This window comes from Cyanistes caeruleus, chromosome 7, assembly GCF_971803275.1.
Source record: "Cyanistes caeruleus chromosome 7, bCyaCae1.hap1.1, whole genome shotgun sequence".
NCBI classification, from domain to species: domain Eukaryota; kingdom Metazoa; phylum Chordata; class Aves; order Passeriformes; family Paridae; genus Cyanistes; species Cyanistes caeruleus.
Window position 1 is genome coordinate 24,694,228 of NC_141707.1, and position 23,687 is coordinate 24,717,914.

At 35.9% G+C, this 23,687-nt stretch overlaps 1 protein-coding gene across 9 annotated transcripts in view; it reads right to left on the reverse strand.

Annotated features, from left to right (window-relative positions):
• SLC4A10 (solute carrier family 4 member 10) overlaps positions 1–23,687 on the reverse strand; it is a 148,762-nt gene that overhangs the window by 25,522 nt on the left and 99,553 nt on the right. For 8 of the 9 annotated variants that reach the window (XR_002865979.2, XM_086898586.1, XM_086898587.1 and 5 more), the window contains 8 exons: positions 18,912–19,003; positions 14,394–14,551; positions 13,096–13,183; positions 12,460–12,606; positions 11,807–11,907; positions 10,238–10,412; positions 9,919–10,052; positions 8,573–8,818 (listed from right to left, as the gene is read on the reverse strand). Coding sequence is in view for 8 of the 9 variants with exons in the window: in XM_086898586.1 (XP_086754712.1) it covers positions 8,573–8,818; positions 9,919–10,052; positions 10,238–10,412; positions 11,807–11,907; positions 12,460–12,606; positions 13,096–13,183; positions 14,394–14,551; positions 18,912–19,003 (1,141 nt within the window). In the remaining variant the exon portion in view is untranslated. The remainder of the gene's footprint in view (positions 1–8,572; positions 8,819–9,918; positions 10,053–10,237; positions 10,413–11,806; positions 11,908–12,459; positions 12,607–13,095; positions 13,184–14,393; positions 14,552–18,911; positions 19,004–23,687) is intronic. The other variant, XM_023931114.2, reaches the window with a different exon arrangement.

The window sequence follows — 23,687 nt, forward strand, 5'->3', positions numbered from 1 at the left end:
GACATCCATGATGAGTTGGCACATATGAGAGGATCTTCATTAACTCATGCCTTTGTTTTCAAAGCAGCTGGAGGCTGAGAGATCTAAAATGGCACTAGATACCCAGTCACAGGTCCCTACCTGTATTTAAAATGTCTGTATCTTGCAGCTAGATAGATATCAGTGGAGCATGCTTTCTTTTACGATATTTAAAAATCTAATACAACCTCATAAATAGCGGATTATACATCTGAGGCAGATAAATAAACCATTTCAGACAAGATGGTCTTCAGACAACTCAGAACTGTTTTAAGATTAGAACTTACTAATGAGATGAATAAAAGAGTAACAACCTGAACCTGCTAGCTAGAAACAATAACCAGACCAAGGACTCTTCATTGCCTATACACCTTCTGAAGTGCTCAAGAAATCTCTGGCAAATCAGAAAAAATGTAGATTAGAAATAATAAATTTTGGGACCGCACGACAAGTTGGTATCCCCTGGAGCCTGCACATCTCTCTCTTTTATAGGATGATCAAAATTTCAACTAAATATTCAGCACCAGTTCAACTGTAACAGTATTCCACTTCCCTTCTTTGTCCTCCAAACTTCCCACAATTTCTTACCTGTCTTAGGTTTTGGTTCACAAGTCTCAATTTCTTTTACTTCATTAATTAGAGGCAGCCATCCTAACTTCACTGCATGCAACATCTACAACTTGTCCTATTTTCAGAGAACAGAGCTAGGATTTGACAGCAGCAGCTTCAGGAAATCTCAGACAACTAGCAGTGTTCTTTGTCCACAAAAGGAACAGTTCTTACTATCCTTAATAGCACCAAAAAGACTGTCTGCATGATCCATCTTTCTTTGGACTATGGGAAAGGGAACATTGGTTAGCAAATTAAAAATCTGTCATTTTATAAGTCAAGTTGGGAAATATTTTCCCCCTCCTTTTTAGATTAGCAACAAAACATAAATATCATGGCTGCTCAACAACTAGTGAGGTGACAGGTTCTGTACTAAAGCCACTTTCTGTGGTTTTATGGACTGTAATTTTCTGTTAACTGCAAAACAAGAAACTTATCACCTACATTTATTTGTTCAATTCAAATTAACCTCAGTCTAGTCCTTACCATATCCACCTCTTACCCCTTGTTCTTCAGGTTGCTTCTTCACCATTTTCTTCTCTACTCTGTCATGTACACTCTGCTCCCCACACAGACTTTAATGCAGCATGGTGCCAGTCCAGCTTCAAAAATGAGCCTCAGACGGTGTTTTTGTGTGTAAACACCCTTAAACGGTGCAGCTCCCTTTGAGAGCCCCATTCATCCTTTGGCAGTTGCCATTTTTCAGCGGGCTCTTTTCAAGACTAGGAGGAACTTACTATTGACAATTATATACAATTCAAAAGACACTGGTTTGGATCTCTTGTATTTCCAGCATTTACATATTGCAAGCTACACCTATTTATACTAGGTAAGGATAGGATCTCTAAAAGATGCACCTGCAGCTTCTTCCTGATCAGTCAATATACCATTTTCCCTTCATAGAAGGGAAAAATGCCTTTCTGGCTCACTTAAGATAGCCTGAGAATGAGATTTGCTCAATATGAATATTTATAATACTTAAAAAACTACAGGCAAGTATGACAAATAAGTTGCAAAATGTGCTTGTTTAAACATTATGTCTCACTGAGTATCAGAGCACATATTTGGTAGTATGAGTAGGAAGGTTTTCCCCTAGCACAGAGGACACTCTGAGCACTGATCACATAACAGACAGAGGAAGATGACGGTATGAAATGAAAGATAACATCACTAGGTTTGTTTTTAAAGTAAGGTATATGTGTAAGTATTCTTTATGTTGCATTTACAAGGCTGAAGTCTATTAATAGCAGAATGCTATGCATTCATTATATTTATTATTCATTATTATTCATTAGGTTTTCTCCAAATACACCATTTTCTTGTGAATTATGGGCATTCACAGAATCCTGCTGTTTGTCTAACAACCTCTATGGGAAGGGGACAACAACAGTATCATAAAATGATATCTTCCCATAACTACAATACCTGTATATCCCTGGCATGATATTTACCATATTCCTTCTCATCCTAACTTTCATAGCAACTAAATCAAAATCTCAATGGAGAAAAGACTGGAAACAAAATAATTAATAGTGATGGAAAATGGACTTGTCAGTTAAGTTCTATTCTCAGTATCATGAAACCCTTTCACAGCACAGCTGTCATGGCAAGGCAAGATTTTTTTCTTCATTTATTTATGAGATCTGCCATCCTGAATTACGGCCATTAAGTTATGTGGCCCGTCTCTGACAGTCACGAACATCACTAGGCATCCACATATATTCTCTGAGGTTATAAGTCTGTATAGTTTAGTTGGTTAAGTTCAGGAGGAAAATAGAAAAGCTTATTAAAGCACCTAAACAATGCACTCAGCAGCACAATGGTTTCACAGAGAAGAAAAGATAAATCTGAGAAGGGGAACTGATGTTAGACTGAAGAAATCTCAAAGAATCAGTTTCCTTTGGACAGCACATCAGGAGGAGAATGGTGTTTTGTCAAGGGGAAAAGTCTAGAAAACACATTTATAATCAGAGTGGAACTTTGTTAACCTTGAAGGTTTGGTTTTATTAGCTACCTGGCATCTAGTATGATGCAGTCCATGCATTCACAGCAGCACTGTGGTATGTAATTGCCACACACAGAAGTTCCTGTGCAGAAAAGCAATGTAACTCTTTTTTTGGTGGGTGTTTTCTTTTTTGGGGGATGGGGGTGGTGGGGTGGTGGTGGAAATACTGACAATTCACCTGAAAGCTTTCACTGTGAAATATTTCTAGGATGTCACTTTACCCTGCTTCCAAAGTTAAGATGCATACACTTGAGAAGAGGTTCAGTATAGTGCTGCTACAGAAATAATTACTGCAATACGTTACAGTATGCATTAATACATATAAAGGTACTGCAACAAAACCACCCATGGATTTTATGTAAGGCTTCCTAGATTTTGAAGGCACTGTGTAGATCAGCTCTTAACTACAAACTGAATGTTGTAGAGAATTGTGTAACAAGGAGATCCATTTCCAAAGTGGAGGGGACAAGCAGTAGGAAAGAATAAAATAAAGTGGGCACCTTCTGGGTTCAAATGAAGGAGAGAGAGAGACAAACAAGTCAGTTGTGTTGGACAAGCATGAAGAAGTCTTGGAAAAAATAAAGAAAAAGAAAGCCTGGATTCCAAGATTTGTCAAGAAGCAAAAGGGAACCAGCAGTTAAACTCAGTGATGGCACTTGCACGGTCCTGGGAAGATGAGGGATTTTCTTGGGGAAGGACACACAGAATATGGCAGTTACTTAACAGTAGGAAAAAAAAAATATGAAGGGGAACAGAAAATCTATATTAATATCTAACTTCAAAGAAATCGTTACAGGAATTGGAATTCAATCACATGCCTGGGACCATAATGAGCAATACTGTGCTCATCATCACTGACTTCTCATTCCACCTGCAGTTTAAGGGACACACAATATAAATTAAGGATGCAAATTTGCATCCAATAATTACGTATTTAGATTAACTTATATAATAATGGAGGATTTAAAACTTGCTTGTGCAAACAGTGGTATGCACAAAACTAATCTTCACAATGCCTTCTAGAAGCAATGGTTTCTATAGCTGAAATGATACTGAGATTGACATGATCTTGGCTCCCTAATTACATCAGAGTGGGATTTTCTACTCCTAATGCTTAAGTGCATGTCAATACCAAGACAGATTGCAATATGCATATTACTATGCCAAGAAATCACTTTAAAATTATTCAATGTAATCTGTTAATAATTGAGTAACTTCTGGTAAAGAATTATTAAAACAACATGAATTCATCACTTTGAAAAAAGAATTAATAAAAACCAAAAAGGTATACGAAATTCCTTTATATACCAAAAAAAGGTATATAAACATCTAAGCAACTTCACCCTGAGAAATAACTGAACTTCTGTATTCTAAGATAACGATCTTAAAATTCTTGTATTTTATAGAATACAACTGGATTGCTTTCTAAATCACATTCCTTTCATTCACAATGCTTATTCTGTTATCCTTTTAAAAACAGTGAGTTTTATCTGCTCCAATATGGGTTTCTCTTTTCCTAGCAAAAAAAAAAAAAAATCTAATATTTAACATACACATTAAAACTGATGGGCATCAGTGTTCCAGACAGGTTTCACTAACTGGAAATATATTTGCTACCAGGGTAGGAAAAAAACAGGAGGAGGAGAGTGCAGAAATAAGAGAGTTGCTATGCCAACCTACAAATGCTAATGGCATGACAAATACAAAAAGGTCACATAAAAAAAAAATAGAAAAGCTCTGATCGAGAAGTATTTGTACTTAATTTAATAAACAATGTAGCTACTCTATTCAAATTTCTTCAAAACAATGGAGTTTAAAAATAAAAAACCACAGCACAATACCACACTGAAAGTCAGGTTTCCTTTGTCCTTCCTTTATCACTTAAATGCCTTTTTCTTCATCATCCATATCAAAAATATGGTGTTTTAGGAAAAAGTTACATATAAATGGTGTGTGGATTTTCCTGCAAGTAGCTCATATAAAGATCAGGGGTAATATTTAAATACAGAGTGAAAAATAAAATTTAAATAAGAGTAAAAAGTGCATGATGTCTAGTTTTATAATAATTAGATCATGGAACAAGATATTTTTGCATTTTTGAGGTAGAATTCTGTAACAAACTCAAAACCTATCTTCTACTTAAAATAGTAAAATGCTAAATATGATTTTTAAGAAATATTTTAGGAGAACTTCCAGTTGATTTTCAAATATTTGGGTGTGCTTGATTAAAAACTTAAAAATAAAAGTCACAACTGTTCTGAATGTTTTTCCTCTAGTCTTCTAAGGTGTACTATGGCAGATAGTAGTAATGACTCCTGTACTCTCAAATAAAAGAGATGCATGCAGTGGAGTCTTTCACACCAAATCCCTGCAAAAGAGACTGTTTGTAATAGAATTCAAGCCCACCAAAAATACAGAATGGGTTTTCTTTCTTACTTGAAATACAGTTTCAATCTGGTTGAAATACCAACCATTTAAGATTACTACTTTATTTGTCTTTCTAGTACTCCAAAGAGAGCACTAATAGAATGTCAATGACTTTTCCTGGATCAAACTCATCTCTTCACCAGGGCAAAGGAACAGTACCGGCATGTAAACAGGCTACCTGTGGACATCAGAGCATCCTCTGAAAGCCCATGAGAGAAAAGAGGATAGCTGGGCCATACTATACACTGAAAATTTCTAATATATTCAGTGTTCTGAACAATTTATCATCAACTTTTGAAGTGGGCAACAGAAAAGACAGAAATTTTACAGTATAACCTGAGTTTTCTAGCATAGAATTGCAGATTCAAGATAAAGTTTTACATAAGCTTTGTTTTAGCATTCAAAGAGAAATGAGTTGCTCAACCTTTTGAAGATCACCCATGGCTAATTAAAGACCTGCCAAAGCTTTACTAACAATTAAAAACTGGTCTTTAAAATCCCCGAAGAGGAAAATGCAAACAGCTGTTTTAATTAGCAAAACAGCAGATACTAATTAGCTTCTGTAACAGAGTATGCCGGTTCTTTAAGGACAGGACCAGTTTCAGCCCAAGTTTGTTACAAGTAGAAGGACTGGAATCAGATGTTGCAGGAAAATTGAATTCCTTGTGAAATCAATATTTCCCAACTTTACAGAAAAAGTACACAAAAGAGAGATTTTTATTTTGAGTAAACTCTTATGCTTATCCATCTTTTAATTTCTTATCTTTCTGGAACTGAGTTGTGTACAGGCATTTGAACAGGGACTGACAGTACTTGAAATGTCTTGTGATGACCTTACAGGGATGGTAAGTGTGACATCTCATCTTCTGGGCAAAAGGCCACTGTATCTGGACAGAGTAAGAGAGATGTGCACCTTTGCACAGAAAGCCCATGGAGTTCAGATTGCATTAGATCTGCTGTGACAGCACTGGGCAGCTGATTCAGGCAGCTGATGTAGAGTAGTTGCAACTAAGCATATCTTTCAATTCTCCCAATCTTTTGGGACTAGTTCTGCATAACTAAGAAATCTCAGATGAAAGAGAAAGGAATGGCGAGAACAGGAGAGGCTGGAATTAGCCCTTTGCTGTGTTCAGAGCAGATCCTTGGATAGCAGCAGATAAACTCTTCTTACAAGATAATCAACATACATTGATTGTCAGTACACTGCCATTTCTAAAAATCAGTTTTAAATTTAAAAATATGTAAGTCCCATCCCATAAGAGCTATATGTCAACAGCTAAGCATTTTGCTATTAGTGGGGCTATGGACATGACTGATAATAAACAGGAACATGCTGAAAGTAGAAAATAAAGCATAAGTGCCAAATGTGAGGTGTAATACAAGAGTTTAAAAGGCAATCTATTTGTACTATCTACTCAGAGTGAAATAACTGACAACATAGGTACAAAATAATAAACTCAAATAACTACAAAAACATGCTATCAAATAAGTTTCATATCAGTGATACCAATAATTTTTATGTAAGTTTGAAAACACCAGGCTGTGGTGAAATCTTTCTTTCAAACATCTGGAAGACACTTATTTTTCAGGAGCTATGTTTGAAAAATCTAGAACTATTGTGCTGGTATTCTACCACTGTCAGCCAGGGCAGATCAATAGGTGTAACTGGAGGATGACAAAGGCTGCTCTTTTACTGTTCCGTGGGCTCTGCATGTTTCACACTCATTGCTCAGTTACCAAGAGCAGGCAGCACCTTTCAAAGCACCACCCTTCAAAAACCTTTATTTAACACAAGGATTATAATGAGAAAACAGTCTCACAAAATATAGACATAACTATGACTGTACACCTACAAGCAGGACTGCTAAATTCATTTCTCTGAAATCTCTGGCAATATTATGGTATTCAGCTAACCACAAATACATCTACCATGTACAACCCATGTACCTACTTGTGGTTATGCTTTCCATTACAGATTTTAATATCTCAGCTCCACATGATAAATGTTTTATAAATATTTTTTTGTCTTGATACAGCATTTCAACATCTGATTTTCAAAATGATAGAAGGACATCATGCTCTCTTTTCCTTTGAGACAACTACTTTGAAGTGGTAAAGGAAATGAAAAAAATCCATGAAGACTGTGCTATATGAAGGTCTTCAGAGTAAAATGCCTACTTTGTAGAAGGTGAATAAAGTTAAATAAGAGGATATAACCTCAACTGTGTGCATGATCTATTCTTGATGTCTGTTGCTTTCTCTTCAAATTAATATTCCTTTGTCTACCGATTAAGCTATTAGAGAGGAATAATAATATTTTCAGCATGATGGGAGTATGTCACAGCAGAACTATAGTTTCTCTAATTTAACTTGTTCTGTATATTAAGGTGTATAATGTACATTCAGATTCAGGATTTGCTAACTATTTTTCTAGTGATAATATACACAAAGCTCAAATGTTTTCTCTGTTGCTGTGTTCTGTTTTTCCCAGCTTAAAATGCAAATGAGACATTTGGTTGAGACACTCCTGTTTTTCCAGTGAACAGAAGATGTGGCACTGTTCAAGCACTGTTGCTTTAGGGCCCCACCCAGCTCATGCAGAGGGTTCAAATGGGTTCAGTGAAATAATAAAGACATTTCTGGAGAGGGATTTTCATTGAAAATGGTTTTTAATGACATTTTATTTACTGATGTGACCAAGCTTAACTGGGTTCAGGACAGACTAGGGTCTTGTCCTTTGCTAGAACATTTTTGTTCTCATATCACAGAAACAGGTCTGTGTTAAGACGTTACTTCTCTATGAAATAATTTTGACAAAAGTGATTCACTTTCTTATTCTCCAAGTAGATTAGTATCTGTCTCAACTCCACAATAAAGTAAATCTGTTTAAATGGAGTTAGATTAAAATCGTTGAATTAAGAACAAATTGATTACTGTGTACTGAGATGCATCTAACAATTCCAAATCCACTTCAGCTCTTGTGGATTAAGCTTGGACCTTAAATGCCAGAGAGGTTAAAACAAAGGAGGCACATCAGCTTATAACCTTTTAGAAAGGTGAATATTTCAATTTGGGAAAAACAAAACAAAACAAGATAAATATGATATACAAGCATTACCTGAACATCCTGTTACCATTGAAACATTATAAATCATAAGTAAAAGGTTACAGGAAGAGACCATGAGTTAATTCTCCTTAAATAAAAATGAATAGAGACATAAAACCTAGGTCCCTTTAAGTCCTATTTTTAATCTAGCATTTCCAAGTTAATTATGTTGAAGCTTTTCCAAACCTCAAGTCTGGAAATATATTTGTTAGTTATCTTAAGTAAATGTGTCCTGCTTCTACACATCCCCGCAATAACTACTACTTCCATAAGACAGCATAATGACTGAATAGCTTCCACATGCTGCAACTACTGCAAACTTTTTCTGCTGTGCTCCTTGCAGAGAAAACAACCTATGGAAAATAAAAAAAAAACCCTAACAGTTTAACAAAAGAAGTCTTACTTACGAGTACTTTGTCAGCAGCTCCAAGTTATTGTGCATGTTGATTGGATATGTCTCACTGAGATGAAACAGCTTCTCTAAGGCCTCATAAATGAAAATGATGCAGATAAGAGAAGCAAAGGCTTCTTCAGTAAAGCGGGTAATGTAGCAGACTAGGGAGCTTGCATCAGTTGCAACAAGGATGATGCACAGGATTGCAGTCCACAGCCCAATGCTGGCTCTCAGAGAAAGGTATGACAACCCGTACTCTCTAAAAACAAGAAAAGAATTGAACCTACTGAACCTTTTGTCCAGCCACAGTGAATAGAAACAAGGCAGCTCCAAAAGTCTGAATCACAAATTATGTACTTATTGTGAACAGAAGATCCCATCAAGTCACCTCCTGACCAGAGCTCTTCCCCCAATCAGCAAGACACAAAGAGCTCTATCTCCATTTAAGTGATCACACGAGCAGCTTTGAGAGTAGTCACACACATGAAGTGTATAAGGTCCACTCACTCTTTATCCCATATCCTGCTTTGTGAACAGCCAACACCTGCCAATTTCTTTTTAAGCTGTGAAAGAGTAGCTATAACAACTTTCATCAAAATTCTGTAAGCTTATTGCATATGATAATAGAGCTCCAAACACACCGAGTGACATTATCACAGAAAACTGAAAGGTCTGTCTGAAGGTGCGAGAAAATCTGAGTGCTAAGCGAGGTTTCCTGCTCTGTGGTGTGCAGGAGATCCTGCACAGAAGTCCCTGTCACAGCAATGAGGAAAGCAGACTGGAGAGCAGAGAAGCATGATGGCTTCCAAATGGAGACATCATTTTTATCCACAGTGTGGCAGAGATATGTCAAGTAGAGCACTTTAGCCTAAATGTGGCTCTTCTGGTGTGACACTTCACCGCCTCTGTCCAGGTGAGGGAATGGCACGGTCTGTATTAGTGACTATTGAAAGAGGACACCACTTCTACTGCACTTACTTTCTTGGTGAGAGGCAACACCTTTCAAATGAGGGATGAGATAAACCACTGATTTAAATTTACTGTCTCAGAGTAGAGAATGATAAAATTAAAAAACAAACCAAAAAAAAAACAATCCCACAAACATCCTGAAGCTGTCATTCCCTTCAAAGCTGCTGAGGGAAGGGATGAAGGAGAGTTTAAAAGCAACAAAGGCCCAAAATTTAAGAATATTCACTTTTCTGCATTACCAATTCACTGCATAATTTTTGGACTCTGCAACATGATAAAGGCAACAATTCATCTTGTATTGCACTGTTTAGGATTTCAGCTTTGGAACAGGTGTTTCTACTTTCATCTCACAACAAATGAAGGATGATGAATGTCATGATCTTCACTTACTTGCAAAATTTGAATAAGATCTTCTCAAACACTAAAACTGGTCCTGTGCTGCCAAGTATAGTGAGAGGCTGTCCACCAAAAAGAGAGTAGGCAATTCCAGTCATGGATGCTCCAAACAGCGATTCTATTGCACTCTGAATATGATACAGAGAGAAGTGTCCATAAATTTTCAAACAGGTTCTTTTTGTAATGTCTTAGTCCGTAGCCTTCTAAACAATGAAACACCAATATATAAAGGTGATTCATGCAACAGTAAGGAAATACTAACCACAAAACTAGGAATGTAAGTTTGTTTTAAAAGTTCAGATTTAACACATACTATACGACCTTCAGTTGCTTCTCCCAGCAGACCACCAAATGTGATGACAGGAGACATGCAAGCACAGTAGAGAAACAAAAATGATGCCAGACATTGCAGACTGAGAGCATCCCTGAAGTCACTCCAGAAGAAGGGAGCTTTTCTTTTGATATCTAAAATTAATCCTCCAAAAAATCTAAAGAAAACATAGAAGAGCTCAAATTAATTAAGGTAGCATAAAAAACTTTCTTCTACAGTATTGCTTCAACCACACTGCAGAGAAGCTACTGTTCCTTGATCAAATGATACATACTCTTATGTTTGACCCTTCATAAAAAAATAAGTTTAGGAAGCCTGTCTTTGTAACTCCAACCAGGAAATTATTGTGGTTTTAAAGCAAACTAATTTCCATGTCTCTTTTATAAATTTTTCAACTAATCACCCATACTCCAAAGTTCTGAACAGTTGCTTGCTCCCATGCACTAAGTCAAACTGTTTATTACATGAAATAATTCTTTGCATTTGTTTAATTAGAGACGTATCACAGTGCTATTTGCCCACACATTTATATACAGAGCTTCACATTCTTTATTTGAGAAGCTGTTCCTAAATACACTTGATGATAGAAATGAGTATATGCTACCATTTTTCAAGGACAAGAGCTGTCATCTTTTGTCATTTACACTGTGTCAAATATAATCAAATATTTAGGAACAGACGCTCCCTTACAAAATACCATACAGCTAGAGTAAATAACCCCACAATGCTCTTTTCCTCACAGGCACACAATGGATCAGATGCTGCTGAGGTAAAGAAGAACGTGTAGTGCTACTATCTCCTAAATATTAAAACAATCCTTCAAGCTGTAAATTAGCAGGTTCTCTGGTGAGAACAACTTCCAGCCAGACTGGCCATCATCTCCTCTGCCCCAGTGTACACCAGCACTGCAGCTGAATCTTTAGCTTCATGCTAAAGGCAGGGAAAATATTTAAATATCAGGAGGCAGCAAACTAAAAGAAACATCTGTTGCCTAACTACACTGCATTAAGGCAGCCATTGACAGCTGATGGACACCACACCATATTAGATGAGATAAAGCAAGTATTCCTTGGGACAAATTCTTCATTCTGATGTATACTGCAGCCACCAGGGTAACCACAGCCTCATGTACCAGGACATATCACGGCTTACTGAGGTAAAAAAGAAATTCTAGAGCTGCACAACCCAGGAACTTCAACTACAAAACAGCTCTAAGGATTCATAATATACGGCACAATACTATACCAAGTTTTACTTCATCCTATACAAAACCAAATAACATTAATTAAGTTTAAGAGAGGTCTTCCCTTTGTAAATATTAGAGAAAGGAGCTTGCAATAAATACAATTAGGAAACTCAAACCCTCTTGCCCTCTCCTGCTCTCTGCAGACGAGCAGGCATTGTCCTCTTCAGCTACAAGGCACACGCAAACCAGGACAAATGCCTGAAAGAAATCATGTGCCAAGACACTTCTGAGAGAGAACCAGACCCTTGTGATTCCTTTTGAACATCACTTTGAACACTTAGGATTTTGAATATGTTCTCACTAACTTTCCAGTGCGTTGCAATTCTGGTCCAGAGTGTCCCCCAGGATGTTCTGCTTCCCCGTGGGCTGCAGTTCCATTTGGCACTCCTGGGATCTTACGCTTCTCCTACCAGAAGGAAAAGATATTTCTCAGGGGTTTTAGCACTGAAATAGGCTCTGAAAGTTAAAAGCTTAAACATAAAAAATTTACTTTAAGATTCTTCAACATAACCTCCTCATAAGCTGTTCTATTACTAGACAGTTAATAGTAAAAAGAATTGTGATTCTGTCAAATTTAAGGAATTGATCACAAAAAAATCTTGAATCAGAAAACATTTTAAAGAGTAACAAGCTTTGATCAATTCTTGCAATAAGCTTAGAACAAAAGTAAACCATGGCTATTTGGAATAATCAAGGATGCCTAAGACCACTTACCCCTAAATTTACTATCTTTAGATACAACTACCTGTATTTACTCAGGAGATAACTAGTACTGAACTAAACCAAATGTCATCACTACACTGTATGCTTGCAGCCCAAGGGTTCTCCTAAAGAAAATTAACCTAAAATAAAAAGACCATGCAAAACTCTGCTAAATGCTAAATTAATGAGACTTAAATCTACATAATAAAAATTCATCACAACTTTTAAAAGCGCTCGAATTTTACACTGTACAAACCTGAGAGGGAACATTTTTAGGTGGTTCTATTCGAATTGTTGGGTCCCACTCTCCAGGAGGGAGAACAGTAACCTGATCAAGAAACTCATCAATTCCAGACACCAAGTCATTGCGGTCTTTTGCTTTGTAAGCAACATCATGGAATACCTGTGAAAAATTGAGAAGTATGTGTGGGAGGAAAAAGAGATGGAAAAAGGAACCCTTTCTAAAATAATGACCCTTCTTCTCTGAAATAGAACACACTTTGTAAAGTTCCCACTGAGCAAACAATCTCAGCTTCAACTGAAAATAACTTCTGGTATATAGTTCTCTTAAGAAATTCCAGCTGCTACAGAAAAACATCCTTACGGCTGCTAAGTATTCCAGAGATTTTGCAGCTTAAACAAAATTAAATCCACTGGAAAGCAAAATGTGAAAAATGGAACCTTATTGGTGAAGATATCTTTGCTTGTGAATATTGTTTCTCATTTTGTTATCCCCTTACAGCAGGATAATCTGGGCTGTCACAGGATCATGAAATGAACTAGAACGCTCGTTGTCATCACCAGAATGATTAGCCACATTTCATCTGAAGGATTGGAGATTCCCTATTAAACCTCTTCAGTTAGTACAAAACTGAACCATGAATAAAAATACCTCATCTGTCATTAGTGTGGCAATTGATCTTCCAATCTCATGGTATTGTTGTCCTTTACCCAGCGGTCCAAGAAGAATAAACAAAAATCTGCAAATTAAAGGTAAATTTGAGAAATTGCAAAGGATAGATGGTTGAAATTCATACAAATATTACAGAAATATTTATTTAAAATGTGGACTAGAAGAATCTATCAGATAAACACTATATATAATCTCCTTCGAGTTGTTCACACATGCATTTAAACATGAAGCTCTGCTTAGAAAAAAAAAAAAAGTGAAAATAGCTTCCAAAAATACATCATAAGCTTAGCAGTCAGTCTTGATTGAGACTACCAAAACCTCCTTACATAACAAACCTTAACTTACATAATAAATGTATTCAATTGTAATTTATGTACAGAACACATTAATTTATTTAATTCAGTTAATTCAACAGAAGGGCTGGGGTTACATATATTATTGCAATATTGGAGAAGTTAAATTAACACAAATTAAAATAATTTTTAAATTATTTTTATTGCCATTAAGGTTCTGGACAGTTTCTACTTGAGGCTGAAGGCACATAAAGTTCTATAAAAGGCAGAGAATTTGTTCAACTTAAATAACTAAAATTCTCAGTTTCATTGAAATGCAAAAGACAATATTTTAACATACACAATGTAACCATGGATCTATCCCAACACCTTCTATTTGAATACAAGGACTATTTTAGACTTTTAATTCCTCATAATTTGTTTTCAGAACCAAAGTACTCCATCAGAAAAAGTTTCAACTTGGAAAAAAGTAATCAAATAAAAATTTATGGTTCACCTTCCCTACCATGCAAAGCAAATTTTTGAAGTACAAATTTTAGAACATATTTACAGCATGTTCTGCATCCATTCACTCACTATCCCTAGTTAACCAAATCACACAGTTTGCTTTTTGCCTTTTCTCAATTCTTTCTTCATTTTTTTCAGTTCTGTACATAATTATGCAGTATCACACAAGTAGTTTCAGTTCCAGATGGAATATTCTACAAAGCTGAATACTTCACCTTAGTGCTTCATCTGGAGTAATACCAGTTTGTATAGGATAAACTGTGTGTTATAACCTACATTTTTACATCTCTGAAGTACTCACAACCAGCAAGTGTCTGAATACACCCACACATCATTTATAGGACAAGTGGAAGGCTGATGTCTTTGTTAAAGAGCAAACCAAATTCCTCACTCAGTAAATGGCAAAGCAGAGGGTCACATCACCCTGTTTCCACAAAGTACTCAGGAAAACACAAAGCAAAATCAGCCCAACTGTACCTGGTTGGAATTGGAACTTCAGCCAGTCCTGTAAGCAGCACTGCAGGAGACAACCTAACAAAAGCCACAACAGCACGGTCCAGGAACTCCAGTTCACCAACTAAGATGTTTGATGCTTCAGCTCCAGGTGGTATCTTTTTCATGAAGTGTAGGTCAACCTGGGAGAAGTATATTAAATTACAACCTACAAGTTACTCAAAGGGAATTTTTCCCCCCCCCTGCTTTGTTGACAGAAACTTTCCAATCTGCACTACAACATTATCTATTTCAGTTATGCAGTTCCACTGGTCTTGTCTGTTGCATATTTTTTTTTAAATAAAAATCTTTCTCTAATCCAAATTAGACATAAATTATTTGACCGATTTTTCTTTGAAACAAAGCACTACTGAATTAATTCATAAAGACAACAAATCAAATTGAAAATATTTTTAAGAATATAGGATTAATTTCCTAGTAATGCTTTTTATCTATACTCATAACAGCATGAATACTTGATAATAATCATAACAGTAGAAGAAGTTAAGACACCTATTTTTTTTCCATAATTAACAATTCTGGAAATCATTAATTCGTAGCTCACAGTTGTTGTGTTATTATCTCACTGAGAAGAGCATTGGATTCCACTACATACAATTTTCCTTTTTCTACTCTGAGATGTATTTTTGTTTTCAGATTTAACAGAAGGCAGTTGCCCTTCTGCTGAAAGTAAGAGAAAAAAAGCTATCGTGAGCATTGACTGTCTCAAGAGCAAACTGAAAGAACAAAACAGAAGAAAAACTTTGGAATTTTAGGCAGTGATGTTGACTTTTGTAGGATAATAGAAAAACAGACACAGCTTCATCATGACATTGCTGTAACAAGCTCAAGGTATTTGCGTAGGAATGTATGACTCTAGATTTTACTCTGTAACAAAGACTGACATGAAATAATAAAGTATATAATGTATGTCTGATTTAATTATGCACCAGTATTGTCTACATTTCAAAATGCATGAATTTTGTCATTTGCTTTCCTTTTATTAATCTAAACACAACAACAGCAACCAAATCCAATATAAACTGTTAAAGTGGACCATTTTAATGTCTATCTTACAGCCATCTGTCAGTACTAGTTTGCATAGTTTTTGGTAATATTTAGAAAATTGTTTTCTTGCAAATGGCTCTGGCACTAAATCAGAATTCAGATATAACACAGTTGCCTGTGTAATGAAATCTTGGTTTGCTGAGATCACAAAGAGATATCTAATGCTTCCCTAAGCTACAAAGATGACTAAACCCCTCACAAAGTTAAACAAGAACCACATCAACCGGAAGGTTGGAGGCCTTCAATTGAAAAAGTGAGGTAAATTCTGTTCTCCACTCAAATCATTAAATAACTCTTCAGGATTAAATACATAACTAAGGCTCACTCTGCACCTAATTTCGGTGTTGCAGGTTATTTGCAATTGAGAGGAAGAAAGCAGTCTTTCAGGCATGTAAGAAATGTGCATTCTGTGCTGAGTTTACCTTGTTAATGGATGGATTTAACATTTTAATGCATTTAACATTTAATAATTAACGTCACATATACAACATGCTACAGTTATGACATTGAGGTCCTCTAACAGATCCCAAGATTCATATTAGAAATAAAGATTCTGTCTTCTGTCTACCAGAAGGTATTATCAGATAGTTTCTGTACTATTTATCAGCTTGAGATTCTAATATTGTTTAGGTAGTGAAGAGAGCCCCATTAAAAGGAAAGTAGCTGGCAGCAAACTGAGGAACTCAGGAGCAAACTGAGCAGACACAGCCAAGTCCCAGAGGTGTTGCTTTCACTGCATAATGAGAGTGGAGGTGGTCCTGGAGTAACACATTTATGGCAGTGGCAGAAGCTACCTATATTGAATGTTTTATCTAACCTATCCATAGTACATCTCATATCCCAGGTCTTTAGCTAGAGAGACCTGATGTGCACCTTCATCTGCACCCTAACCTGCACCCCATTCCTGACCTGACCCTAAATAGTCCCGGCAAGCTCCAATAAATATAAAACTAAATAACTAATGCAAAGGCCATGTCTCTTCAGAGCAACTCAAAGACTGAAGAGTGGTGGACATCTACCCTGAAACCAACACAGACCAACATGGAGACAAAAAAGATACCCAACATCCCTTCTTAGTAAAACATATTAATCAAATTTATTTATAAGCAGGTCAACCAGCACTCAAAACAAGTAATTTGCTTCACATGATATTTGAAATGCCAAACTCTGTCGGTATGGGAGAGGGGAAGTGGATCTACAGTCCTCTTTATACATTTTGTTTTTCAGGACAATTAATGTTCCCTCCAGTCTTTGGTGTAAAAAGTAGAAATGAGCCAGATGAAGTTCTTGAACCATCACTCCTATTTCTACTCAGACAGGAGGGTAAAGTGGTGCTGTGACAAATCACCTCCACATCACCCTGAGAACACAAAGTCCTGGTGGTGGCAGCAGAGGAAGAGGAGTGACACATTTACAAACAGCACAAACCATCTCTCTCTCCATGCCACTGAGGTAACACTCAAGACAGCTTTCAGTGCCTGTCTCACATTTTTCATGGACACATACCAATACAATCAACACAGTCTCAATGCTGTATCCAGATTAAGTCAGCTTTTTGAATCAACTCCAAATTTGGAATACTAGATGGAGCCCAAGGGAGAAGATTAGCAAGGAGAGAATATGTGAGGTAGTCAAAGGTGCTTTTTTTGTAGAAGATAAATGAAATTAATATCTGGAACAAAATTAGAGCAAGAAATCACAATACACTAGAGAAAATTAGTGTACTGCTCTACTTTCCTCTCAATCTGTGCATATAATTCCAATTATAACCGTTGGGAGTTATTGCAATAGCACATTTCAAGGGGAAACTGAACTTATGCATCTTCAAAAGGATAAATGGATCTATTTAAAGTTGGCCAAAAAGGAAGATATTAGATTACAATCCTTTACTGCTATTTCATTCCTCCTAACAAAAGTCGTTCCTTTCATATTCCTGACATGCTTATTGGTATCCATCACTGTTGAGGTTAGAAGAAGATGAAATGTTGATTATTCTTCCAGCTAGTTTAAATGGGAAGAGCTCTTTTGATCAGCAAAGATGCAGCACTACAAAAATAATGAGTGAAGGATCAAATGATGCCACTCCCATTCTTGTTTAATACAAACGGAATTGCAGTTAGACAACTGACTGGGATTTGGATCCTACAACACTCAAAGCAACTGGAAAAATGCTCACGAAAAGCACTACTGAAACTTATGCCATTCCCTTCACTTCTGCATAGCTTTATTTTGAATAGACAATTTTATTTATATTTTATATCCTTTACAAATTTTACACCTTGATATTAGAACACTTGCAAAACCAATTTGTTTTACTTAAGACTTTAATATAAATATCATGAGACCAATATTGCACTTGACTCTTTAAAGTAATATCATTTTAGTTTGAAATATGCTTAAAGGATTAACATTAAATTTTTAACAACCTGCCACTGTTCATAGATGTTCTCATGGCCTCTATAGAAATATAGTTCATAATACATTCCCAGCCAGCCTCCTTTTTCCTCATTGTCATTGACAGAAAGATCTGTTTCCCCTCTTATTTCAGCCATATACGATTCATAGTCTGGAATGTTCAGTCAAAAATTCAAATGATGCAAATAGCTACTGCTGCTAGGAAATAAGTCTGGCACCAGATGGAGCAATCACATAACTCTACTTTTAGCTCAGCTGCACTAACATTAAAATTCAACAGACTCAAAGTGCTGTTCTTCAGAATTTTGGTTTAAATCACCTTTCTTCACTTCTCAACCTTTGCTGCATTAATGTGTCAGCTGAAGTCATCTATCCCTGTCAGGCCTGTCATCTGTATCCATTGTGACTGTCTTAGGTACACACAGACTTCTTACACAAATTAGGATTCTCCTTCACATTAAAGCTGAGAAGCTGTTTGCTTTTCTTTGCTATCTAACATTGAACTGTCATTGCAATCTCCACTACTGAACAGTTAACATCTTTTGTAAAGTGTACTGAAATATCTTGGCTTGCCAGAAGAATTAAGTTATAGGTTTACAGAAACACATTCTGTTTGAGACATCTGGAATCCACGAGTTCAGGTTATAAAAAGCATAGTTTGCATTCATGCATCACTTCTACAGAAAGTAAAAATCTGAGGTGAATTATAGGAATTCTGAATTACTTTCGTACTTATGCAATTTTCTGTTAATATGTAAAATTTCCCCTACAAATATATACCTATGATATTAAATTTATCTGTGTTTCTAAACTGTGATTTCCTGTCACATATAATTTAGAAAGAAAATGTAAGATTCTGTTTTATCATAGAGAAACTATACTGCAGTGCACACAAAACTTCCATGCTAAAGTAAGATCTACACTTTACAGCTTTTCCTGACTCACATGGATTCATTTTATTTAATTTTAAATATCTGTTTGGTAGTCAGGAAGTTCTCTTCACCATCAGTGGACACTTACCTTGCTAAAGTCAACAGTGCTGTTTTCTCTGCTCACATCATTTTTGTTTTCAATACAGGCTGGAGTAGCCTGTGGGGAAACAACCTGACCTGCTAAAAAAAGTATCATTATTACAGAATACTAAAAGTTCTACAAATAAAGCAACATCTAATGACACAATTATTAGAGCTCTGCACATTTCATATCATAGATATATGATGAACCTAAACATGGCATTTTAATTAGAAACTTATTTAGAATAGCACATTCTCAAAAGACAGAATATTCATCATGTGCAGTTAGGAATGTGAGAAGGAAATTTAGAAAATATAAAAGATACTGCTGAACACGAGAAGACAAAATTTCTATACCAATTAAAGCATACAATTCTAAAGATACATATTTGGGGAAAGTCCTGCCTTCACACAGCTTTTTTAAATAATTAGAGGAGCTGAAAACTTTGGGCAATATCTGCCTACAAAAGTAATCCTCATTGACTTAAATAGGATTACAAATTTTTACAAAGTTACTCATGTGTATAAGGATGTCCTGATTATAAAAGCTACAAAAAACAACGTAAAAATGGACCGGTATAAAAATAAATACATTGGAAATTAACTGATTTATAAGCTCAGTATTGAAAAATGTGGATATAGACAGGTATAAAACAAATGTTTCAACAAACACATTTTCAAAAAAAGTCCAGTGAAGATTTAGTAAAATATTTTAAAGAAGTTTTAAAAATATCTCAAGATGAGAAATGTTTAAACACACCTCAGTCTTGTGGAAACAAAGAGCAAGTCTTTTGACCAACAAAATTTTGCCAACAGAAGCTCAAAAAGAAAAAAGAGCCAAGTAACAAGTCTGTGTCATACAAAGCATATTTTTACGTAATGCCAACACTGCCCTTGCACATGGCCAGAGCCCACCGTACACAGCCCGGCTGTGGGGCTGGCAATAGGGCAGCACACAAACCCCACAGGGGCACAGGCCATGCCCTGTTCCCTTCACTGTTTCTCCCTCTCTGGCATGTCAGAAGCCACACGCAGCTCTGAACACCAGAATAAAGTACAAGGGAAATTACCAAATACATGAGCCAACTATCTCTTACTGCCCTAACACATACCCAGGAATAACTACAGAGTCCAACTGGCCCAGAGTCAGCATCTCGTGCCCAGCATATATTTGTTTCCATAGCGAATAAAGTCTCTCATATGACTGAGAAATGATGATGTGAAAACATTGGTTCTGGTGAAAATCAACCTAAACTTGCACAGTAACAAAGACCATATGTTCATGATATTTGAAGATGAAGACAGTTAGAAAGTCCTAAGCTAGGCACATTGTCTGGGCAATTCCAAAAGCCGCAGCGTGGCCCCTCACACTGCCGGGACTCACACCTGCAGCCCAGACACGTCCTCAGCCACTGCCAGGACATGAACACTTTGCAGGATCCAGCCTGAACAGGAACAGAGACTTCAAGAGCACCTCAGCCACTGCCAAAATGCTGAAGTATCCAGTTTCTGTCACAGCTGAGCAATACAGGATCCCTGGCCATTAATTCCCAGTTGAAACACTTGCTCAAGGAAAATGCTGGTTTTTGTGAAAATCAGCATGTCATTTTCTACTAGACAAATCTCCCATGACATGAAACAGGTTTTAGACTCATGTGTGCATCCTGGCAGCACAGACAGAGATACTGCACTTTGATTAGGTAGTACAGCAACAGAATGTTTAAAAATATATTACTAGAAATCTTACTATTAAATGTATCTATCTTTAAACTGCAAATATTTCCATTTTTCTCTGATTCAGGAAAAGGACAGATCAAAATAAGAATAGAAATCAGGGCTTTTGTTCAGCTCTACAGTGAAACAAACAGAGAATGGCAAACAGACATGACAAGCATGTTAATCTAAGCAGGTAGAATGAAAATAAAGTCAGGATGAGAATTTACATATGAAAAATGTGATTTTAGAAATCCACATATTACTGTAAATTGAAGGAATTAATATAAAAAGAGGCTATTCATTCCTAAATGTCACATGAGAAAACTTTCACAAAACAGAAGCCAGAATTATTACATATACAACGTATTTAGAAGCAGTCATTCAATTTGTCTGTTTTAATTAGAACTGAAAGAAAAACAGAGTTCCATCATTGTTACACTATCATCTTTACAATATGCATCCCAGCGAACTAGTTCACATTGTAATTTTTTTTCTGTATTGTTTATTTAGCACTCCTTGAATTATTTTTATAGGAATCATCCTGTAATATTACAGCTATTAAAAATCATTAATATAAAAAATTATATAAATTTTATTTCTGTCCTATTTTGGAGGTTTTATTAATGTGACCAATAAAACCCTTCCACTTATTCAAACAGAAAAGGCATAAGGTGCTCAGGGGAAGTTTCTGTCTTGACTTACTCCCGAAGAACCTAAAATCTTGTAATATAAAACCTGCTGACTCTTCTTTTTTTTTTGTTTTACACACTCCTCTATACCTTAGGATGTATGAAAAGGGAAATAGTTGTAATAATTACTTATACTAATATACATATTACATTTTAAAGAAATGAGATAAAAACGAAAGTAACAGAAATAGTAGTTCATTATCTTTCTGCTGCTAATTAGACATTTACACTTTTTTTTTTCTGGACCCAAAAACTCAAGAAAATGAGAGCAGATACATCTGCCAGAGGAAAAAATATTGACCAACAAAGGAGTCAGAGCATGGAGCACCTATTTAAATATTGAAGTTTTAACATCAAAATTGGAGGTTCCAAAACAATCAGCATAACAGTCCAGAGGACCTTTAAACATTGTGTCCACTTTTCTTTTTGGAGAAAAATATATAAAGATATACATACAAGGGAAAAAAGCCACTACCAGTAAGTATGTGAAGTTTTTAAGAATAGCATATGTTCTTTTTCTGTGCCAACAGAAGACCTCAAACTTTGATTTACCCATATGCTGGAGTAATCTGAAAGAACACAAGTTTTACCTTGAGGCAGAAAGACATGTTTAAATAGCTCTACAACTTCAGACAGATTTCTGGATCATGGAACAACAAGTTTGGGTTTTTTACTGTATTGAGTAACAATCAAAGATACAAGGTAGACAACAGGTAATCACTTCTCACAAAAAAGCCCTCCAAAGTAATCCCAAACTCTAGCCAGATTTTAAACATTTCTCATGGTTTATTACTTCTTTTGTTTAAACTGAAAATATGGGCTGCTAAGAATGGTGAAGGCATAAACCATCAAGTCCCTACAAGAAGTAATAAGAGCAGCAACAGCCTCATCATTCCACCCTTTCCTGCCCTCTCCTCACCAGTTCCATTTCAGCACTCCAAGCAAAATGGTTATTTACACGTTGTATGGGGTAAACACAGAACTTTATTCTTCAAGAGTATAATGTAATATTTTGAGTCATTTTAAAGCTGAAGCCTCCATTTAATCTGCAGGCCACCTACATAAAGCACATGAAGAGTTGCATTCTTCGAGAATTCATCTGAGCCATTCAGTTTTAAGTATCAAATACACAATGTGGTATAATTGAAATATCCAGGGTACATACAAAGGAACTTAATACATAACAGATAAAACCATGCTATAATTGCTGTAACAGCTTTTCTATGTAATAAAAAGCCAATACTAGCACAATTTTAAATTACGTTTTAAAAAAACTTGCATATATAAAAAATAAGTGTCTTTTTCAGAGAATGTGAAATTTCCAGAGCTTTGACTACAGCAAGAATACACAGAAAAAACACTTTCATGCAAAGTCAAGACACTTAAAAACAAAACAAAAAAAAAAGCTACAGTAATAGAAGTTTGCATCTGCAGATATTTTGGTATTTTTGAGACAGTTAGTCCTGGCAAATATAAAAAAAAATTAATCCCAGTAAATTAATGTCACATGTAAGATATTTTTCCTCCCTAAAATGTAGAACTTCAGACATTTAACTATGTGCATTGTGGTTATTATTCAAAATCCAAGATGTCTCTAGAACATCAATGACAAAAACGCAGAACAATATAGTCAGACACAAATCACAGTTAATGGAAACAAACTGGACTAAACCAGCATATCAAAGGAAACTAAACCAGAAAAGAAGATGCTTATTTTTCCAAACCATACATATTTCTGCCCATTCAGAAAAAAAAAAATCCTGATTTTCAAACTTCAATCTTCAGACTTTTCACTGCAACTATTCATCAGTTTTCCAAGTCTGAATGCACAACACTGTCCAGATAGAACTCAAAGATTGAAAAACAGTAAGCTTTCTTCAGTATATGATAAAATTCTAATAGAGCAGTGACAGCATTTCTGCAGGCTGGATTGTGTGTGTGTGTGTGTGCATGCCTTTAGGCCTCTTGATGATCAACATTTTTAATCAGTGGGGAATCATGTCACTTCCATTGTACCTCCGTAAGTACAAGGAGATTTGGTGTTCACTAGTGATATGCAATTTATGAGGATGAGGAAGTCGCTTTAGCTGTTCTTCTAATGCTAGGCCTGAATATCTCAAGCATAATTCACATGAAGTCATGCAGTATGAACTAAAATGCTGTGATTTGCAGTTTTACAAATAGATGTAAGAAAATGAACTTAAAACAGCAAATTCCACACAAACTTTTCTTCAGTGTGCCACAGCTGCGGACAAAGGCCTGAGGTATTTTTTCAAATCACTATAGCAAGAAGTTGCATGCTGACAAGAAACTGAGATGAAGACATGGGTGTACATTTGAAATGATCTGAAGCCCAAGCAAGAATAGGTATTTATACT